This window comes from Ailuropoda melanoleuca, chromosome 12 (genome assembly GCF_002007445.2).
Source record: "Ailuropoda melanoleuca isolate Jingjing chromosome 12, ASM200744v2, whole genome shotgun sequence".
In the NCBI taxonomy this organism is placed as follows: Eukaryota; Metazoa; Chordata; class Mammalia; order Carnivora; family Ursidae; genus Ailuropoda; species Ailuropoda melanoleuca.
In genome coordinates, this window is record NC_048229.1 from 34,751,954 (window position 1) to 34,773,517 (window position 21,564).

Here is a 21,564-nt window from a genome sequence, read left to right on the forward strand (position 1 = left end):
GCCATCTGGGTCGTGCTGGGAGACCAAAGCTTGGGTCCTGGTATGTGTTGGATCAGGAGGTGAGGGAAAAGCTGGGATCCCAGGCGGGCAGGGTGATCCACCTGCCGTCACTCCATACCCATTCCCCGTGGGGTGACACCAACTCCTTTTTTGCAGGTGACACCCCAATTTTCCAGCGCCTCCTACATTTTTGGGGTGACACCCATGCTGGAAACCCCACCCGGCTCTAATGCTGCTTCCCTCACTGAGTCACTTCCAACCCCGCCAGGCCTGCTGGGGGCAGACTTAGGTGACTCAGGCCCCCAGCCCCCTCGCTCTTGCACCCCTCAGGAGCCCCACAGTCAAAAATCCCAGGACCCCTGCCTGCAGGCTCAGGGCTGTAGCCCAGCCTAACCCAAAGTCTACAGCCTCCTCCCTCAGACCCAGAATCCGAGCCCCTCTTCCTNTGGTTCCAGGGCCACATCCACCTCCCTCCAGAGCCACAGCTTCCCGGTTTCCAGCCTCCTCCCTTCCCAGTTTGAAGGTGGAGTGAGTTGTGTATATTTACTTTGGTTTCAGCATGAGTCACCCCCAAAACACACTACCCCCCATGTGCCTGGTGGTCCAGAATGGGAAGACAGTGCCCTCTTTTCCAGGGAAGTGGGAACCTCACTGAGGGGGACAGGAGAGGCCCCTTTGGGGGGAGCCCCCACTGCACTCTCCTGCACCCCCATTCCTTCCTCCAACTCCCTGCCCCTCCACTTACCACCTCTGTGTCTCTTCTCTGAATCTGACTCCTCTTTGCTGTTTCTCCCCAGGTCTTTGTCTCTGTCTCCACATCATTCTCTCCATCTCTTTCTGTCTTTGTCTCTGTCCATCTCTCTGAATCCCCTTCTCTCTCTCCCATCTGGGTCTCTCTCCTTCTGTCTCTGTGTCACCCATTCCCTACCTGTCTCTCTGTCCTCCCTCTCTTTGGGTCTCTGCACTGTGGCCCAACTGTGCCCCTTGCGCCTCCCCTCTGCCTTTTCTCCCCCAGCCCTCTGTCTCTCTCTACCTGCTCCCCTTTCTGTCTCCTCTCCCAGCTCCGTATCTCTGGCCCCCTCCCTGATTTCCTCAGTCCCACTAGAGCTGGAAGGGAAAGGGGGGGATGGGGGATGGAGAACAAGGGAGGGGAAGTTCCTGTGGGGGGAAGTTCCTGTGGACCGGCTTGGCTCCCTGGGCACCTCTGTCAGAGCCCCGCCCAGGGCTGTATGGCCCGCCCCAATATAAGCAGCTCCTGGTCAGAGACAGAACTCAGTACCTGGCTCACCCACACCTGTCTGCGTCTTCGCCATCGCTGTCCTGCAGGTAGGAACATCTGCCCATCGCCCTCTGCTCTGTGCTCTCCCCACCCCACTCCACTGACATCTCTATCTCCTTGCGTATCTCTGACTGTCTCGGTGGACAGTTCTGTCTTTCTCAGTGCCCTCCGTGTTCACCTTCTCAACCTGAGTGGAGCTGGGTTGAATTCGGAAGTCCTGGGGCCTAGCACCACCTCTACTAACCCCCTTGGCCTGGGTTACCTCTCTGAACCTCAGTGTTCCATCTGCAAAATGGGCTGGCAGAGAAGTCAAAGCGCTGGGCAGGTGGGGGTGTTACTGGTGGCATCTCTATGGGCACCTGGCCTGATGTCTTCCTCCCCTTGTCTCTGACTCTGACTGTCTCTGTCCCCTGGTCTGTCTCCAGCTCTACCTCTGGTATGAGGAAGGTCCTCTGGGGTCTGTCGGGCAGCGGTAGAGAGATGGGCGAGTTTCTCGCCCCCACCCCATACATCCCTACCCCGTTTCTCCCAGCTGGCAGGCTGACTTGGCCTCTTTCTCCCCAGTGCCCTTCCCCCTGAGAACCCAGGCCCCAGTGCCCCCTCTCCTTGCCCGCCCCTCCCCCAGTATCCAGCATCCCTTGAACAGACTCAGCCACTGTCACCGCCGCCGCCACCTCTGACGTCCCCAACGCTGCCACCTCGTCAAAGATGCAGTTTGAGATGCACGACAACGTGAAAGGCAAAGGTGGGATCACTGGATGGACCAGCAACCCTTCCAGTCCCTGGAACCTGGCCGCTTCCCTCCCCGGGGCGCCCTGGCTTCGAAGACAGATGGCGCCTGACTGCACCCCAGAGGCCCCTGGAAATGAGGGAACTCAGCACCCCAGGCCCAGACGTGGAGGAGGCGGCGGCACTTCTCAGCCCCGCCCGGATGTGGCACCCACCCTTCCCCAGACTTGCAGGAGTTCCCTACCCACGGCTCAACCGGATGTGCAGGAGACAGTGGCGATGGGGACAGACTGGGGTGTCAGTGCCCAAACGTGGCGGAAAGGAATAGGGGGTGCCGTGGTGTCCCCTCCGTGGGCGGCCTGGTGGCCCCGCCCAGACTGCCCGGCAGAGGAAGGGGCGGCAGGTTGTGGGGTCCGGGAGGGCTGTCAGGCTGCGCGCTGACCCTGGCCCACCCCCTTCGCAGCCATGTCCTACCCGGTGACCAGTCAGCCCCAGTGTGCCAGCAGCTGCTACCAGACCCAGCTCAGCGACTGGCACACAGGACTCACGGACTGCTGCAACGACATGCCCGTCTGTGAGTGCGGGCGGCCCCCCCCGGGGCGGGGCGCGGCCCCGCGAACCCCACGCCCCCTCCTTACCTTAGACCGTAATTCCCACACTCTAACCTTCACCCCTTTCTCCGACCTCCAACACTCCCTAGGATCCTGGCCTCACCTTTTCCAACTTCCCCTGCGACCCTCAACCTCCCCCTTGCATCAACTTTCCGCGTTGTGGCCCCAGTCCCCCCTCCAAACCCTATCTCCCAGCCTCTAAACCAGCCCCGCTGGGACCCTTCATTCCCTCCCAGGCCCTCGCCTGGGCGCCGCGGACCATCGGCCTAGCCTCTCCCCGACGCGGAGGCGGAGCCGGCCGGGGGCGCCGGGTGGGCCCCGCTCTGACTGCCCCGCGCCCGCCCCCAGGTCTGTGCGGCACTTTCGCCCCCCTGTGCCTCGCCTGCCGCATCTCCGACGACTTCGGGGAGTGCTGCTGCGCGCCCTACCTGCCCGGAGGCCTGCACTCTCTGCGCACCGGCATGCGGGAGCGCTATCACATCCAGGTGCGGGCGGGCGTCGGGGCAGGGGTGGGGGCGGCCCTCCTGCGACCCGAGGCGGGGCTCCTAACCTCTCTCTCTCTCTCTCTCCCACCCTCCAGGGATCGGTCGGGCACGACTGGGCGGCCCTCACCTTTTGTTTGCCCTGCGCCCTCTGTCAGATGGCGCGGGAATTGAAGATCCGAGAGTAAAGAAGTTCCCCGCGTCTCCTTCTTTTCCACCTGTCACGCCCCGCTGCCCGCGCCTCCTCTGCCCCCTCTGCCCGCTCATGGGAGAGCCTGCCCCTCCGCCCTATCCCGCTACCAGAAATACACCCACAATAAAAACCTGAAAACCAACTCCGCCTACATTCTTTTTGTCCCAGGGAAGGAATCTGGGTGGAGGGGGAGGCTCGGTGAGGGGTGTGGGGACACAGGGAAGATGCCTAGGTGTGGAAGGAGGCCAGACTCAGAGCTTTGACCCCAGCCTGCTGTGTAGGACACTGGCAAGTCTCTTACCTCGCTAAACCAGGGGGTCCTTAGTAACAAAGTAAAACCACTAACCCCTTAAGCTGCCCAACTGAAGTTCTGCGGGGATTCTGAAAATACGCAAAACCAGAAAAAGCCCCTCCCCCACCCCTACTAAGTCAATTCCTATGGACTCTTGGCCTACACACAATCCTAACAGGTGGGGGGGGCGGTCCTTTGTCTCCAAAGCAGAGAACTGCCAGGTTTAAGGCTCTCTGGAGCTGAAACTAATCCTTAAGGATCACCCAGTTCTCTTTATTCCAAAAGCAACTAGCAGATTAGAAAACCTGGTCTCAAAACTGGGCAGACCTTGGATCTGATTGCCACTTACTAGGCGTGTTATCTTAGTGAATTAATAAGCCTCTCTGAGCCTATTTCCTCCTCTGAGGATAATCCCCAATATGTCACATGGCTACTGTGTGAGCAAGAGACAGAACAGATGGAAAGACCAAAGAGTGAGCTTAATAAACTTGTTAATATTATTATGCATAATAATATTATACCATTCTAATATGTTATTTGTATTATTTGCTGTTATTCTCTCTCTCTCTCCATCTGTGTATCCAACCATCAAGTGACATCTTCACTTGGAATATCTAATAGACATCTCAAATTTTAAAAACCTAACTCCAGAGGCACCTGGGTGGCTCAGTTGGTTAGGCATCCGACTCTTGATTTGGGCTCAGGTCATGATCTCAGGGTCATGAGATCAAGCCCCCCATTGGGCTCCATGCTGGGCATGAAGCCTGCTTAAGATTCTCTCTCTCCCTCTCGCTCCCCCACCCCGCGAGTACTCTCTCTCTCTCTCTCTCTCAAAAATAAATAAAATAAAACCTAACTCCAGATTCCCTACCTGCTCCTCCCAGGCCTCCCTTCTCAGGAAATAGCAAACCTTGGGGCGCCTGGGTGGCTCAGTCAGTTAGGTGCCTGTCTTCGGCTCAGGTCGTGATCACAGGGTCCTGGGATCAAGTCCTGCATTGGGCTCTCCACTCAGCGGGGAGCCTGCTTCTCTCTCTCCCTCTGTGATCTCTCTCACTCTTTCTCTCTGTGAAATAAATAAATAAAATCTTAAATAAAAAAAAAAGAAAATAGCAAACCCCATCTTTCCAGCTGCTCAGTCACTTTGTTATCCAATATCCCAATCTGTCAACACATTCTGTTGGTCCTACTTTCAGAATATATCCAGAACCTCACTTCTCCCTTCTCTGCTACCTACACCTTGTTCCAGTCACCCTCTTCAGCCTAGACTAATGCAGTGGCTCCTCAATGGGCTCCCTGCCCTATCTCCAGATCTTTAGTTTCCTCCCACAGAGAAGCCCTGGGAACACCTGCGTTAGGTCACATCCCGCCTGCACTCAGGACCCTCTCACTACCTGGAGTGCTACAGGCCCTTGGTGAAATCCCACCCCCCACCTTTTCCTGAAGTCCTGAGGGCATTGATGGCCGTACACAGACCCCCGAATCCAGACCTTCAGCCTCCCACACCCAGGCTTTCTCTCACGATCCCTGAGCCTTTTGCATTCCAGGTACAGGGAGAGCAGGGCGAGGTGGCAGCTCAGGGGCTAACGTGGAGGGAGGGGGAGTGCATGCTACGGGGCATTTGTACGGGGCACCCGCAAGCCATGGGCAGGAGCTGGAGAGAGCGGCTCTGCATCCCAGGGAGAGGGTCCAGTCACAGCACAAAGGTTCTGCCGGGGAAGGCACACTCGCAGGTTGTGGCGGGAAAGAGACCTTATCAAGGGTCCAATCAGCATGCAGAAAAGTCTTGAAGAACCACCTTAGCTCCTTCCTGGCAGCGCAGGATGACTGTTCCACTGGCCTGGGACTCCCCAAGGCAGCACGCCCTGCTTCTAGTGAGCTTCCCGGTTGGGAAATTGTGCCTTCTCCCCAGCAGAAATTGGCCGTTTTAACACCCGCCCCTAGTGCCCGCTCTGTGCCGGGACAGCTCTCAGCTAGGGGGGCTAAGAGCCTGCAGGAAGGATGTCCCTTACGCTTTCTGTGACCTTGCCTCCTCTTTAGTCCCTTATGCCTGGGGCTTTCCCTCCCCAGGGAGCGTGAGGGCCTGGTGGTCAGGCATGGGGATCTGAGAGGCACGTGGCAGCTGTCATTCAACAGCTAAATGATGTCTATGACCTTGTCTGCTCACCTGCGAAACGGGATTCCACAGTTACCTCCCTCGTATGGTTGTTGGGCTGGAACGTGGCCAAGCGAACCATCGGGCACGGGTACCCAGCAAGTACACGTTCTCAGTCACATGGAGGTTAGGCACTACCAACGGCTCATAAAGGCAAAACTCCTGTGTGGGCGGAGTCATCCCCGAAAATTACACGGCCCATGAATCTGAAAATACTGTGATTTTCGTGGACCGCACTGGAGACCCAAACAGCCCCTAAGTGCACGCACACCGCCGCCACGTCCTTGGCTAGCCGTCAGATGAAGCCACCAGCGTGTGCCCCCGGCTGTTTACCTCTCAGCCAGACTCACTCGCTGGCAGGGCCCACTGAGGGCACATTTCCGCCACCCGGCTCTTGCTTGCCCTGGGGGCCTGGAGGATGAAATCTCCTGCTGTGCTTCCCCACGTGGGCCGTGGGAACCTTCTTGGATTCGAGGAAACTCATCATGTTGGGGCGTCTTGGTCTCTCTGCTGCCTCCACTCTTCTGTCGGAGGCCAGCATAAAACCCAAGCCCGGGACCAAGACAGTCTGTTTTCCCTTCTGAGACAAATGGGTCTCCCTGCGACAGGGATCTGAGGAAGGGCCAGGGGCCTCCGTGCCCTCACCTCCCCTACGTCTGTCCTTTCTAGGGACGACCAAGAGCTTCCTCGGCAGCACCATCCCACCCTTGCCTACGAGGGGCAGGGTGGAGCCAGGCCCAGCCATGCGGCTCTGAGGGGCCACCAAGGTAAGTGCACCAATGGGACTTAACCACAGGGGTGCTGTTCAGACAAGACGCCCCCTCTTCTGCATGCAGACGGAGCTCAGACACCGGCCTTCTCCACACTCTTTATTTGCTGCTTCAACTGCTTCCCCCTTTCAGCCTCTTAGGCTGAGGACCCCAGTAGAGAAGAGGCAGACCCCAGCTCCTCAAGGTCCACACACAGATGGGGGATGGAGTCTTGCAAAAAGGAGTCCCAAGTTCAAGATGGCTAGGATTAGGATGGGGGCAGTCCTCAAGGGGGACAGGAGCTCAGGAGTCCGTGGTGGTGGCTGGGGGGGGGTGGGGAGCAGCCCCTAGGGAGAGCCCCCACGTCTTCAAGGCAGCACTGTCTGGGAAGAGAGCTGTGCAGTGGAGATCCCACCGTGTCCATCTCCAACCCTGGTCTTGCCCCCGCCACACACACACCCTACACCCTGGGCAGCATCTCCAGCTTTGTCTCCTGGGACTCCTGCTGAGCCGGGTGACCTCGGTCCTAGGGTCAGTGACACCATCTGAGCTTTGTCCCTCCAGCCTCAAGGTGACAACTGGCCCCTGGGCTTCCTCACCATCCCACCTCTGATCGGCAGACCAGAACAGCCAATCCCCAGCACTCGGTGCCTTGCGCTGAAACACACAGAGCATCTGTCTCCCTGGCTGGACCTGACTGAAGAGATGCCACAAGGGCATCTTAGAGTCCAAGGCTGGACTTCTGAGCCTCCCCCACAAGCCCCAGGCTGCCCCATTGTAACAGACGACCCCACCATCTGCCTGTAGTTCGGGCCACAAAGTTGAGGTCGTCCTGGATTCCCCTCTCCGTCACCCCAACATCCACACACATCCTGCACCTGTCCCTGACCCACCCCCTCCCCGCCACCACCCTAGTCCAGCCCACTGTCATCTCTTGTCCCCTCCGACCCATTCTCCACACCACAGCTGAGGGACCTCTTGAACGAGTATGTCGGACCCTGCCATTCTCCCTCATATACCTGTCCCACGGCTTCCCGTTGCCCTGAGAATAAAACTCAAAACCCTATCTGGGGCCTGCCTGGCCCTGGGTGACGCCACCCCTGCCTGTCCCCAACCTCACCTCCTCTTCGCACTCGGTCTGGGTCACACTGGCCACCTCTCTGACCCCTCCAATAAAGCACGCTGGTTTCCACCTCTGGGCCTGGTCCTTGCAGCTCCTGCTGCCTGTGACCCGCTTCCCGGGGTTCTCCCCACGGCCAGTTCTCTGTCTTCAGGCCCAGCTTCTCCGAACCCAACTGACCCTACCCCACGGTCCCTCACGGCCACATCCTGTGATCCCTGCTGGCACCTCTACTTCACAGAAACGATCTCACTCATCTGTGTGTGTGTGTGCACGCGTGTGCAAGCGCTGACACACACTGATTGTCTCCCTCCACTAGAACCAAAGCCCCACAAGATCAGGAAACTGGTCTGTCTCGGTTTCTGCTCCGCCCAGTGTCTTCAACGGCATAGAGTAAGTAATCAATAAATAATTGTTGAATGCAGAACGTCGAGTGGCCTGTCTGGGGAGCCCCAGGGAAAGGGAGCCGGAGGTCTCTGAGGACACAGTGTCCAGGGGCCCCTGGGCGGAGGAGCCCCGAGTCCAGGGTGGCGTCATCAGGGCACTCAGCTGCCGTGGCTGAGGACCTCACCATGGGTCAGAGGGACATGCTGGTGAGATTGTCCTGGCTCAACAGTCCCTTCCGGCCTGCGCCAGCCCCATGCCCACTGCCCCCGGCGCCCCCGCCGCCCCCACAGTATTCGTGCAGCCTGTGTCGCAGCGTGACGAGGGCTGAGCCCAGGCAGGCACCATTGGGCGCGTGGGGGCCCCCAGGCAGCTGGAGCAGCAGCGTGGCCACACCAGCCATGCCATCCTCGGTGGGCTCGAGGGTGATGGGCCCGGCTCGCAGGCCGGTGGTCGTGGCGGGGATGGCCGGTGGGCAGCAGCCTCCTCCCACGGGTCCCCAGGGCCCACCGGCCCCAGTCAGCAGCAGGGGTGCCAAGAAGGGTTCAGAACGGCGGAAGGTGGGGGGCGGGAGCCCGGCCGGCTTCCAGGCAGGGGCCGGGGCAGCGGGGTCGGGCGGGAAGCAGACGGTGACCTTGGCAAAAGGGCGGCTGGCCATCTTGGTCATCTCTTGCAGATGCCGGCGCTGTTCCTGCCGCTGGTCCAGGGCCTGTTTGGCCTTCCAGAGGAGCACACAGAGAGACAAGAAGAGAAAGAAGCAGGAGAAGAAGACAGAGAAGAAGACAAACAGGTCGATGTGGGCCTGGTCCTGTCGGAAGAAGAGCAGGCCTTGCGAGTCGGCTGAACCATTGGCGCCAGGCCCACTCGGGTCCCCCACACCCAGCAGGAGCAGATAGAAGCGACTGGACTTGAGAGCGTGGTGCTCGTGCGGGTAGGTGATGACCAGCCGGTCCCGCACACCACGGACCACGAGCACCGCCGACGGCTCCGTCACGGTCACGTAGGTGATCAGGCCCCGTGGCCACACTTCCCGCACCCGTGGCTCAGCTGGGGCGCCTGGCCCACTCCCGGCCCCAGGTCCCCCTGGGTCCCCAGCCCCCCGGGGTCCGCTGTCAGCAGGGGGTGGGGGAGGCGGTGGGGGTGGAGGTGGCTGGATGTGCACGGTGTGGACGCCTGTGTCAGGGGCCACACGGACCACGAAGGTGTCGTAGGAGGTGGAGACATAGAGATCCACAGCACCGAAGGTCACATCCAGCGTCAGGCGAATGTCCACATTGGTAAACTTGGGCTGCACGCCAAAGAGGACGGTGCGGCCAGGGCCCAGAGCCCGGCGCTTGGGTTCGTGGAAGCAGTTGGTCTGGGACGTGGGGTCAAGGCAGCACTCCTGCTCCACGGAGATGAGGCGATAGCATTGCTGGCCGCCCAGCGGGCTCCCGTGGAATGACTCCCGGCACTTGGCGCACTGTGGGCAAGCAGGGGGTTGGGGTGGTGATCAGGGCTGAGCACAGCGCCCGGCCACCCTCCAGGTCCTGACATTGACCTTCTGTACCGACTGGTGAGCAGCCAGTGCCCCAAGCTCCCTCAGACCCCAGCAGCTTCCTTGGGACTGCCCCTCCCCCCAAGCCTCCCTGACGCAGTATGGAGGCCACTAAGACCCCACGCTCCCGCGCCGCTGTCCCTGCCGTCAGCCCCAGGGACCACAGCATTCTGATGTGGAGGCCTCTGGAACTCTCTGGCACAGTGATGAAGGGCTCTGTTGAACCTGCCTCTACTCCTCACTACCTGTGTGGCCTCAGACTAGTGACTTAACCTCACTGAACTTGAGATCCGTCCTCTGTACCCAGGCAGTAAACAGGGCTCGCGCATGGACTGCCGAAGCCACAGGCACGGCACAGCGTGGGCCGGTCTCACCTGCTGCCTTGCTGTTTCTGGACTGTGTGAGGTATGTCCCACCTCAGGGCCTTTGCACTGGCTGATGCTCTTGCCTGGATCACTCTCTACTCACCCACAACCCCTGTGGCTGCTTGTTTGGGATCCCGACTTCTATGAGGTCTTTTCTCAAGTGTCACCTCCTCACCGAGGCCCTCCTTGGTCATCGTACACAGTCCCACGCCACAACACTGGCCCTCCTTTCTCTTTATAGCTCGTCACTAACATACCCTGCACTCTGACTGACTCGTTCACTTGTTGCTGGACCCCTGCACAGGAATGTAACTTTCCTGAGGACAGACCGCCCTGCCCGTTTGGATCCCTACTGTGTTCCGGAGCCTTCCGTGCAGCCGGGCACACACTAGGTGCTCAGTATGTGCTGGATGAATAAGTGGACCTGGCAGGGTGTGGAGCCCTTGGCCTAGAATTCACTTCTCCAGCCGTACCTGGTACTTGTAGCAGTCCCGACGATCGCTGGGGGAGCTGCCCTGGCACGTGCCTGTCTCCGTATTGTTCTGACACGGGCAGCCCGTCCCGTCCTGCTCGTTACATGTATCTGCATGGCCATTACACTGGCATCTGAGGAAGGGGAAGAAGATGGGGGTCACAGCGCTCCCTGGGCCAATAGGGGTCCAGGCTGGATGCTGTGGTGAGCTTGAATTTGAGCTCCAGGCCAGAAGAGGAAACTGAGGCTCACAGGGGGTCAAGCCATGTGCCCAAGGCCATGGAGCCAGTCAGCGGCAAGGTCAGGATTGGAAGCCAGGTTGGAATGACTCCAGTCTATGGAGCATTTGGAAGGAAGGGCTGGGGTGGGAGGCCGCCCCAAGGCCTTGCCCCTCGGCAGCTCTCTCTCTGCCCCCCAGTCTCCACGGCGGATGCTCTGCGGCCTGTGCGTCAGCACCGGCCTCTGAGGGAGGGGGTCTCCCACCTGAGTCTGGCTCATAGTCCCCGACACAGCCTCAGCCCTGGGGGATGCTGTCTGCTCCTGCCTGAGGGCAGAGAACTTGGTGGGGGGGTGGCCCATAGAACTATTCCTTGTGGGGGGGGCAAGGGTTGTGGGGGAGCCCTCCTTCTCACTTGGTGCACTTCCCATCCAGGAGGAAGTAGCCGTGCAGGCAGCTCTCACATTTGTCCCCGTAGCTGTTATTTTGACAGTTCACACACACAGCCTCGTCTTCACTAGGCCCCTCGGTCACCCAGTTGTCAATCTGGCCAAGGAAAGATGGGGAGATGGCAAGGAGGCGTGGGCCATCCCCCTCCTCCCCGAGCCCCAGGAGTCCTGGACTGTGGCCTCTCCTACCTCCTCCGGATCCAGCGAGTACTTTTCCGGCTCCTTCCTGGCCATTTCGAGCTCTTTCCTGGAGACGCAGACGTGGCTATTGCCACGACAGAAGGCGTGACAGGGCCGGCACGTGCCGCCCCCCACAGCTGAACCCACGAACAGGGGGAGGCACTGCTCACAGTGGCTACCCTGGAAACCGGGGATGGGGTGGTCAGTGCAGGTGGCGAATCACGGGGACGGGGGGCGAGCTGGAGAGTGGACAAGGGGCCTGCTGGGAGCACCACAGGAGGCCGGCAGGGGCTCGGGCTCTTGGGTCAGGCCATCCCAGCCTAGAAGCAATTCAGCCCTCTGCCTTCGCTTGCACACCTCTAGTGACTCGGGCGTGAGGGGTGGGGGTGGCGTTCACGCCCGTCCAGCCCAAGTGTGGAGCTCGGGAAGCCCTTCCCTACACCACCCGGAGTCCTCCTCCGCCGGCCCAGCCTCCCTCGTCCAGCACTGACTCTGGCCACTGTTTCGGGGTGGCCCCTCTCATGCGAATTCAGACAGTGTCCCCGAAGTCTCCCCACGTCCTCCCTGGGCCTGGCTCCTCAGGGCTCAGGGTAAGGCTCAAGCCCTGGGGGTACGGGCTGAAGGCTGGGCAGGGTCCGTCCCCGGCGGCCCACCTTGGTGTGGTTGCGACAGAGCAGGCAGTGGTCGCGGGCCCCCACGCCCGCGCACTCGCTGTGCCGGTTGCAGCGACACTCAGTGGAGCAGTTGCGCCCCACGAAGCCAAAGTGGCAGCGGCAGTGGTCGGGCTCCACACACGAGCCGTTCACGCAGCCCTGGGCGCACACGGGGCGGCACAGTCCGGTCACGCTGCAGGGGCAGGGGGTGGAGGGTCAGGCCCGGGCGGGGCCCTCAGGGCTTGGCCAGCCCACCACCCACTAGAACGCCCCCAACTGGTGGCTCATCCCTGGTCTGCACCACGCTCCCCCTCAGGGGTCTAGCCTCCACCTCCTTCAGGGGCTAGCCTGCCATCCTCCTCCTTCCTGGGCGAGCCCTGTTAAACTCACCAACCCTGCCCCTCCACACACCGGCCCCCACCTTCACCCCTTCCTGCATGAATCGCACGCCTCACACCTGCACCGGCCCGTTCTTGCTCCCGCAGGCCCTCCCGCCCTACAGTCCCCTGGGCCCCCGCGCCCTCACTTGTCCATTGTGTAGCCCGCCTTGCAGCTGCACTCATAACCGTGTGGCCGGTCATGGCAGTTCTGTGTCTCGTTGCAGTCGTGGTGCCCGTTTGCACACTCGTCCTCAGGGGGGCAGGACAGGAAGGCCCAGGAGGCCCCAGGCCGCCCACATGTCAGCCCTGGCACAGGGACACAGAGCTTCACCTGGGGGCCTCTGCGTAGCCCCCCCAGCCACCCAGGCCTTCGCTCTACCTCCCCTGAACCCCACCTCCAAGACAGCCCCCAGCGCCCCCCAAGTTCTCTGTGCCAGACCCCAGCGCGGGGGCAACCCCTCTCACCACCCCCCAGCCCAGCTCACCGTCACGGGGACCGCTGAGCCCACCCTCCAGGCAGCGGCCGCCCCCATCCTGGCCCCCCCAGGCACACCAGCCGCAGTGGGGGCGCCGCAGGCACAGGGCACACTGGGTTGCCTGCGCACAGCCCAGGGAGCAGCTCTCGGGTCCTCGGAGCAGGCGCCCACAGCCTCCGGCCATACATCGCAGAGGCAGGTAGGAGGGGCTCAGGCACTGTACAGGGGAGGGGAAATGAGGAATGAGGTCGGGGGAGGGGCAAGAAAGAGGCAGAAAAAGAGGATCAAACACATCCTGGGTGTCTTCCAGGACCACACCCCCTCCTCAAAGCTCGCGGCCCTCTCTGGCCACAGTCGATGGACACTGAAATGGACCCCAGCAGGGGTTAATCGCATTCTCCCTGTCAAGCATTTGTAACTGGGAGTCCACAATGGGAGTCAGGCTAGGGGCATCCTTGAAACTGGAAGATTCTGGAGGTGAGGGCTGGGGGGTTGTTTGGATAAGCAAACCACAGCAAATAAGAGAACAGACGGGCAGGAAAAGAGCAGATACAGAAGGAAGAGGGAAGCATGAGGACCACACACCCCCAGCCGATGGCGGGGAGGGGTGCGGGGGAGGGCAGCTTTCTAGGCTCTGTCTCCAGGCCCTTGTAAGGCCTGGCTGCACTTTCCACCCTGAGCTCCAAGAGGTACCACTATGTTGGTGTGACCGGTGGTGTCGGTCTCCCCACCTGGCTTAGCGCCCACTGCTGTTTCTCACAACCAAAGAAAGGCAACAATCTAGAGACAGAAACTAGTGACAGGGGCGGAGTTGCAAGCCACCGTCACTTAGGAAAAACGTGGAGCTGGCTGCTGGGGCAATAGGGTCCTCCCGTGCTAGGCTGGGAAGCAGAGTCTGTGGTCAGGGGCTGCTCAGGAGCTCACATGCCATCACTGAGCAGTCCTGGGACCCAGACAAGGTGCACCATCAGGGTCAGACTCTTGGGAACTTTCCACAGGGTGTCAGAGTATTTTATTTGCTCTTCAGGCCTTAAGTGTAAGAAGACAGGGATTAGTCCGGGCTGTCTGACAGCGCTCGGCAACCACGCAATCCTGAAATAGACACCCTCGTTGCTGTGGCCGGAGCTCTGAGCCCACGGACGCTTATGGCCAGCAGTGAGCTGAGCCTTGCCGAACTGCTGGAGCTAGGCTTCCAGATCTAAATTTAGCGCACCCCTTGACAAATGGTGGGGCGATCTGGAGGGTGGGAGGCGGGGAGACCGAGTCCCCAGTCCGCACAGCGTTTTTTGCTGTGACTTCCCTGTGGCCGTATGCGATGCTGTCCGACACCATAACTGCATCCCCTGTGCCCTTGGAAGAGATGTAGGAATGTAAGTCCCAAGAGCAGGATTCCAGCTCGTCTTGACATGGGCCTACAACCTAGTGAAGTGTCTGGCATGGGGAAGGGGCTCAATAAAGAACTTGGTGAAGAGAAGCCAGGGAGGGGAGCACTCTGTTGGCCATCCCAGGCTCTGAAGCCAAAGTCATTCAAAAGAACGATGCCTGGGGTTAAAATAACAGTGGCCCTGGAGCCAACTCATAACAGGGCCAGTCTGCACATCTGTTCTGTCCGATCTGTGCGGTGGGGACTATTAGAAGCCCGAGGCAACACTTAAGCTAGGAGACGGCTCGGAGATCCTGAGCCCTGGCACAAGTGCCCTCCCACCTGCGTGCGGCACCGACTGGGCAATGGAGTCTCCCGTCCCACAGAGCAGCACAGAGGGGCTGGGCAAGCAGCCCGCCCGCAGGCTCCCCGGCACTGCCTTCCAGGCGCAGGAGGGCCCACAGAGAGGGATGACGGGACTCTCGATGCTATTTGGGGAGAACCTGTATCACCACAAGGATGCCCGGCCTGGGGATGAGGCCTCAGCGTGTTAGAGACCCACACTGCGGGGTCACACCAAGAACCCCCACGGGGAACACTGGCCCACCCCACCCACCCCACCGTGGGGACTCTCTGGATGTCACCCACAGAGTGGAGGCTGGGAATCGTCCCACTGGGCAGAACTTGGGGCATGACTGAGTTTTCACCCAGTAGCAGGCATGGCCCCAAGCTCCAAAGACACTCGCCCATTTAATTTCTACCACCTGCCTATGGGATGGTGTGGCGTAACCCAAAAATATATCTTACAGGTGTGCTGGTCCTTCCTCAGTGCTGGAATGCCTTTCGTTATTCCTAAGAAGCTGATCTCACACCTGAGTTTATGCTAAAGAGGGGATGTAGGGAGGGTGTCACCAGAAAGACCAAGTGGTGAGAGGGCTGGTGCTTGCATCCCACCGACTGGGATGGGGGTGGAGCTGGGGTCTATAAAAACTCACAGACAGGGGCGCCTGGGTGGCACAGCAGTTAAGCGTCTGCCTTCGGCTCAGGGCATGATCCCGGCATTCTGGGATCGAGCCCCACGTCAGGCTCCTGCTAAGAGCCTGCTTCTTTCTCCTCCCTCTGTGTTCCCTCTCTCGCTGGCTGTCTCTATCTCTGTCGAATAAATAAATAAAATCTTAAAAAAAAAAAAAAAACTCACGGACAAGGAGATTCAGAAAGCTCCCCTGTGGCAAGCATGGTGTGCCCAGAGGGGGCGCAGGGGCTCTGCACGTTCACCCCTTACCCTGCCCTATTTGTCTCTCTCACCTGGCTCTGCCCGAGTTGTAGCCTCCATTGTAAACTGATATTCATGAGCAGTTGTTTCTCTGAGTTCCATGAGCCATTCTAGCAAAAGACCAAACCCGCAGAGCAGGTGGTAGGACTCCTGATTTACAGCTGGTTGATCAGCAGCGTGAGTGGTCTTAAGTCATGACTGGCCTCAGAAATGGGGGCAGGCCTGTGGGACTTCTATAACTTTGTAGGACCTGGCTCCAACTCTGGGCGGCCTGTGTGTCAGGAGTGAACGGACGGCAGGAGGTGAATTTTCTTGTCTCCCACTGGGGTAGGGTTGGGGATTGAAGGCCTTGCGTCTGCCACCAGGGGTGGCCAAATGATGCTAGCCAGAGGCATCTTGGGAACAGACTCTATGGGGAAGCAGGAGCTGGACAGTCAAGGGTCGGACTGTCACTGACTGGCACCTACATTGCCTGCCCAGACTACACCCACAGAGAGTCTCTCTCCAGCTCGCAGCCAGAATAAGTGGTGGGTCTGAACCGCCGGGTTAGAACCATGTGCTCCTAACCCTCCCTGGCCACGTCTCGCTGGGCCAAGGCTGGACATCTAACCCGTGAGCTGAGTCGAAGTCTGCCCTTGAGAACGTGAGCTAACTGAGGAACACAGAGATGACTTCCATCTCTGGAACCAGAAAGTCACACAGACCAAAGGCCATGTACCCGGATGATCAAGGGGACAGAAAGCAGCCAATGGAGATGCACAGAGAATGGCTGAGATGACAGACCCCGCGGCCCAAGAAGTACGGAGTCGCAGTACTTCCTACCGCAATTCCACATAATAAAACCGAAGGTGGGAGTCTCTGTTTCTTACAACCAGAAGTTCCAAAAGCAGAGAAGGGGAAGGCAAGCGCAGAGGTTTGGGAGGGAGAGGCAAGATGGCATTAGCAGTCACGGGAAGGATAGGGGGACCGTGAACCTGGCTGCGGGGTCTGGAAGGGGGCGGCATGGCAGGGTCCTAGCAGACACGACACAGAGACCAGCGAAGCCAGGAGGGAAGGAGGAGTTGCTGGTGGGAGAGGAGGAGAGGAAGCACCGTGGAGAGACCTGAGCCAGGGAAACGGAGGAGGAAGTAGGACAGAGGAACAGGGGCACGGCAGGGAGGGCCCCCCCACACCCCGCCCGACGGTACCTGTTGGAGGCTACTGCTCCAGACACAGTGCTGCCAGCCCCCGTCCGCGCCCTTGGAGTCCAGGCAGGACGTGCAGTTGGGCAGGAGGTGACAGGGGGTGGGGCAGGGGAGTGGGGGCGACGATTCCACTGGCATTGGGGACACATTCAGCAGAGAGTGGCTGAAGCACGTCCAGTCGTAGGTGGGCTGCACTGAGAGGATGCGGCGGGTCTCCCCTGGGGTCGCAGGCACGGGAATCAGAGCGTGGTCCAGGCCGCGGCCCCTCCCCGGCTCAGCCCTTCCCTGGGAGCCCGGAGTCCAGGCCCCCAGGCTGTCCTTGTGGGGAGCGAGCCAGCCTCACCTGTCCTCTTGAACTGCCTGGTCCACATGCACTTGCCCTCTCGGGTGCACTGCTCGCAGTCGGCCGCCCCACACACCGCCTCGGAGCAGTTCCCGGCCCAGAACACCTCTCGCTGGTTGATGCGACAGTCGTTCTCCGAGGTGCAGGACCCATTCCGCCCGATGCAGGCGCCCTCAGGGCAGTTGGTACACCACTTACAGCGGGGCACGGATGCCTGGTGGGCGAACATGGGCTCAGCGGGGTCCTCAGGGTCCCTGGCACCCCTCCTGCCTCGGCTCTTCTCACCCAATCCCAGCTGAAGTTCCTGAGCCCCTCCCCCCCCACCATTCACCTCTCCATCTCCAGGCTGCAGGGTCCGGGGATGGCGGGCCAGGCACTCACTGCAGGTCCGGAGACGTCGACATTCCTCGGGGGAGTGAGGCATTGGGGAGCATGGGGGGCCCCCACAGCCCAGCCTGGGGAGGCATGAGGCCTGGCTCATCATACCCAGCCAGATCCCATCCCTCCTCCACCCGCCCCTGCCTCTTCCCAGTGCCTCCTGGACATTGTCCTGGGCCCCCCCCACGTGCATCCCAGACGGGTCTTAGCCCAGGCCTCCGGAACCTGCTCCTCCCCCACCCCACTTGGCCATGGTCTCACGTCCCCCTGCCACTCCAGCCAGAGATACTGGACAATATCCCACACTCTCCTGTCCCTCCAGCCACCAACGCATCCCCCACTCTGCACCCCTGCAGCCCCTTGCCCAGTTCAGGCCTCCTCCTCACCGGCCTCCTCCCAAGTCTCCACCCACAGCCTCCCCTCACCACTGCCCCTTCCCAACAGCCCCGGGGCTTTCTGCCCAGGCCTGCCCCTGCCCTCCCTTGCTCAAACCTTCCCTGGCTTCCCATCGCCCACAGTGGAAGTTCATAATCCCTACCCCAAATCCTTGAAGGCACACATTTCAGAACTTTCCAGATTTTAGAAAAATAGTAGGCGTACCCACTGTTACATAACACTCCTAATGGAATCTGGGGGAGCACCCCATAAATCAAACCCTTTAATAATTCAGTAGCAAACACAGTGACACATTTAACGGGACAAGCCAAGGCCATTATGTAGCCAAAAGAGTTTGTGCTGAACCGAAGACAGCCCTGTCAGCTTCCTGAGAGGTTTGGATTCCCGAGTGACTGGAGCCCAACGCCACAGCCAGGCACTGGGAGCCCTTCCTGAGTGGCCCCACCCACCGCTCCAGTCTCGTGTTCCCCCAGCACAGACGGTCTCTAAGATACACTGGGCACAGCCCCACTTCCGAACTTTCGCTGGTCTAAACTCTAGTGGTCATTTAGCAGCCAGTTCAGACCCTGCTCCAGGAAACATTCTGGGATGATACTGCAGCCCACAAGCAGGGCTACTCACTCAAGGGTCCCCCAGCCCAACTCTGCTGTGACGCAGCTGCCCATTCTCCCATGTGAGCCCGTGTCCTGCCCGGACAGTACCCTCTTGAGCCCCCCGCCGCCCGGCAAGCCTGGCCTAGCACAGAACCCCCTTCGGAGGGCACTAGTACCGCCCACCCATGAGCTGTTCAGTCACCACGGTTACCTATGGGCCTGGTCCCCAGACAAGCAGGCCCCGTGGCACCAGGTACAGGCCCCAGACTGGTTACAAGCTTCAGGTGAGGGCAGCAGGCGGCAGGGGTCAGGGGGCAAGGTCAGGGCCAGCAGGCGGCCCAGGGCCACTCCCCCGAAGCCCCCTGAGAGGTACAGGCGGTCCCCTACCGCCGCCACAGCATGGGCCACAGACTCCTCCATCGGGGCCCCCACAGAGGCTGGGCCTGGGGAAAGACAGAACGTTCAGAGAGAGAGATGCGGGGAAGAGAGCCCCATGAAGAGACCAGTCAGAGAGGGACGCCAAGCAGAGTGATGGGCTAAGGACGGCAGAAGCACAGAGAGGGCAAGAGATTCGACATGGATAGCAAGACAAAAGAGAGGGAGAGACAAACAGGAAAGGGAAGTGGAAAGAATGGAATAAGGATGGAGACAAAGGCAAGGTCCAAGCCCCTTTCCAGCCTCAGAGCAGCAGACTGGAAAGAAACACCCCCTCGTATAATAGTGCTGTCTCTACAGAACGGGATCATGGGGGAATTTTTTCCTTCTTATTTCACCAATTACATACAATGAATATTATTACTTTTATAATCAGAACAAAAAATAAACTTTCTAGGAAAAGAAAAGGAAGGCAGGCATCTCTGTGGGTGTTTAGGTAACAGGGGAAAACAGCTTTGCCGGGGGGGTCTGAGGGGGCCCGAGGGACTCTGGATGAGTGAGCATTCCAGGACAGGGCCAGGGCTCCTGCAGGAGGTCCCCAGGATCCCTCCCCGGGGGGGCACAGTACTTACGGGTCAGGTCGGGCAGCAGCCAGGCATTACAGTTGACCTGGTAGAGCAGAATGTCGCTGCTGAACTCATCGGGGTCTGAGCGCCCCCCAAGGACCACCATGGTGTCCCCCAGCAAGGCTGAGGCGTGGAAAAGCCGGGGGCGAGGCTGTTGGGGAGACACCCACAGGATGGCCGGTCAGAGCCCACACTCCTCCGCTCACCTCTCACCCTACCCGCCACCCTGCACCCTTCCACACCTCAGCCCCCACCAGCCCTACCCAGCCCTAACCTCCCTCAAATCTCGGCTCCTCAGTCCAGGAGACCTCCCTCATTCTTCAGAGCAGCCCCAGGGCCATCTCCCTTCCCCGAACTCCTAGAACCCCCACGCCCTGTGTCGTTCCCCAGGAACCTGGCCCAGGCTGCTCGAGATGAATCCTACATTTCTTGTGTAACCTGGCCAGCTGGGCTAGGGGCATCCTGGGGGTGAGGCTTGGGCCTCCCTTACAGTCCGGGCCCCAAAAGGGCTTGGAAATATATTTGCAGATGGAAAACTCAATTGTCTTGAACCAGCACATCGGAGACCACATACTCCCACCCTCTATCTCCTTTGGCCTTGAAGGCAGGAGGCACAAGGAGCCTCGGTCCCAGGTTTTACAGATGGGGAGGCTGGGAAGTGGAGGCCACACCTAGAGTGGGGCAGAGCTGGGGCAGAACCCCGGGCTCAGACCTCCTGCTCTAGGCTGCTTCCCTCCAAACGAGTGATGGAAGAGGGGAGATGTGTGAGGTCACAGCTGAGTCTAGGGGACTGGAAAGAAGGGGATGAGGAGTCCAGGGTTGAGCCAGTCCTGGGGTGCTGGGTAAGGGGGCCCCCCCACCTTCCTGCCCCATGGATCTATCTGTGTACACCTCTTTTCCTGACCTTTGCCCCCTGGGAAGGGGCTAGCAGGCTCCAGGTGCGGTCAGGACAGTGCAGGGAGTAGAGCTCAGGGGACGGGGCTGCCAGCTCCACGTGGAAGCGGAAACCCCCAAACACGTAGAGAGAGTCAGTGGCCTCGTGGTACACAGCAGAGTGACCGTAGAGACCTGGGAGGCACAAGGGAGCAGACACTGGGGGGAGGGCTGGTGATTAGGAACGCCCTCCCACCTTCCTGGCCTCCCCTTCTTTTTTTCTTTTTCTTTTTTACAATTTATTTATTTATTTGACAGAGCGAGAATGAGCACAAGTAGAGGGAGCAGCAGAGGGAGAGGGAGAAGCAGGCTCCCCCCTGAGCAGGGAGCCCAACGTGGGGCTTGATCCCAGGACCTGGGCCAAAGGCAGATGCTTAACGACTGAGACACCCAGGCGCCCCATGGGCTCCCCTTCTTGGGAACATACCACCTAGGAGCCCTTCTCAACCCCTCCCTCCCACTTTGGTTCGAAAGGACCACCACTTGCAACTCTGGACAAGAGAAGAGGGGGAGATGGGGTGACCTGCATGTCCTGGGAGGACAGTGAGCAAAGAATGGAGAAGGGGAATGCCTGAGGGGCAGGGATCTAGGACCTGGGAGAGGAACATGGTGACCACTGTCACTGGACAGGAGGTGGGAAGCCTATCATGGGAAACTGAACTTCTCAATAGCTGGTCTGAGAATCTGGGTGGGCATGGGGGTGGGGGGAGAAGACGGGGACATAACAAGGTCTAAGGGGCAGTGACCACAGGGTACGGCAGTGGACAGAGACCCTCCACAAAGCCCTGGATGGCCAGGTGTCCCAGGTGCTGTCCCTTCCTTGTCCCCAGCCCTACCGGTAGGGGGTGTCCCGCTCTGGGCTCCGGACACCCAGGTGCCAGTCACCAGCTGGTACTCGAACAGCTGCTGGTTGAAGCCATTTTCGGGGGAGTACCCGCCCACCAGGAGCAGAGACAGGCCTCGGCGGGCAGTAAGGGTGTGACCAGCCACTGCCGGCAGCTCCACGGTCTGGGACACCTGGGGGATAGAGGGCAGAGGTCACCAGAGAGCTGGAGGTTAGGGGTCATCTTCCGGGTACAAGCAAGACTCGGAACTCCCAACACTCCCCTTGAACCAAGAAGGAGGTAGTGAGCTGCTCAAGGCCGGTCAGACCCCAAGTTTCCAACCCGCCATGGTTCCAGCAGGCGTGCGGTAGGTCCCTTGCCATTTCTGCCTGCTCAGCGTCACCGATGCAGTAAGGACAGCCTGGCGTTCCTCTGGGAAGCCCTGGCTCTTCTGCTCTCCCTCTGGCCGCGTGGGGCTGACTGTACTCGCCCCATCCTCCTGGCCATGGGCTGGCTCCGGACTACCACGTGACCCAGGATGGCCAATGAGATTCAA

The 21,564-nt window shown here is 60.0% G+C and overlaps 2 protein-coding genes across 3 annotated transcripts in view; one reads left to right on the forward strand and one right to left on the reverse strand.

Annotated features, from left to right (window-relative positions):
- The first annotated feature begins 1,213 nt into the window (after positions 1-1,213).
- On the forward strand, positions 1,214-3,436 carry CNFN (cornifelin). Of its 2 annotated transcripts, XM_034639557.1 has the most exons (5): positions 1,260-1,326; positions 1,905-2,024; positions 2,472-2,582; positions 2,968-3,104; positions 3,200-3,436. In XM_034639557.1, exons 2-5 carry the CDS (start codon positions 1,988-1,990, stop codon positions 3,287-3,289), a joined length of 375 nt encoding a protein of 124 aa, XP_034495448.1. In that variant the 5' UTR covers positions 1,260-1,326; positions 1,905-1,987; the 3' UTR covers positions 3,290-3,436. The 2 variants fall into 2 exon arrangements, with proteins under 2 accessions (XP_011229016.2, XP_034495448.1); XM_011230714.3 differs by lacking the exon at positions 1,905-2,024 and having other exon boundaries at positions 1,214-1,326.
- Positions 3,437-6,592: 3,156 nt separating this feature from the next.
- The window catches only part of MEGF8 (multiple EGF like domains 8), a 38,194-nt gene continuing 23,222 nt past the window's right edge, over positions 6,593-21,564 (reverse strand). Inside the window, exons 28-41 of the mRNA XM_011230715.3 lie at positions 21,021-21,201; positions 20,156-20,319; positions 19,258-19,402; positions 18,462-18,693; positions 17,215-17,338; positions 16,884-17,097; positions 16,544-16,758; positions 12,730-12,937; positions 12,391-12,550; positions 11,865-12,057; positions 11,221-11,391; positions 10,998-11,128; positions 10,367-10,499; positions 6,593-9,453 (exon numbers count right to left, since the gene is read on the reverse strand). Of these exons, the coding sequence (XP_011229017.2) occupies positions 8,185-9,453; positions 10,367-10,499; positions 10,998-11,128; positions 11,221-11,391; positions 11,865-12,057; positions 12,391-12,550; positions 12,730-12,937; positions 16,544-16,758; positions 16,884-17,097; positions 17,215-17,338; positions 18,462-18,693; positions 19,258-19,402; positions 20,156-20,319; positions 21,021-21,201 (3,540 nt within the window). The 3' untranslated portion in view covers positions 6,593-8,184. The remainder of the gene's footprint in view (positions 9,454-10,366; positions 10,500-10,997; positions 11,129-11,220; positions 11,392-11,864; positions 12,058-12,390; positions 12,551-12,729; positions 12,938-16,543; positions 16,759-16,883; positions 17,098-17,214; positions 17,339-18,461; positions 18,694-19,257; positions 19,403-20,155; positions 20,320-21,020; positions 21,202-21,564) is intronic.

Coding starts and splice junctions, on each gene's coding strand:
- CNFN (XM_011230714.3), top strand. CDS start 1,230: ATGGCCCGCCCCAATATAAGCAGCTCCTGGTCAGAGACAGAACTCAGT. Junction 2,583..2,967: donor CTGCAACGACATGCCCGTCT/GTGAGTGCGGGC, acceptor GCCCGCCCCCAG/GTCTGTGCGGCACTTTCGCC. Junction 3,105..3,199: donor GGGAGCGCTATCACATCCAG/GTGCGGGCGGGC, acceptor CCCACCCTCCAG/GGATCGGTCGGGCACGACTG.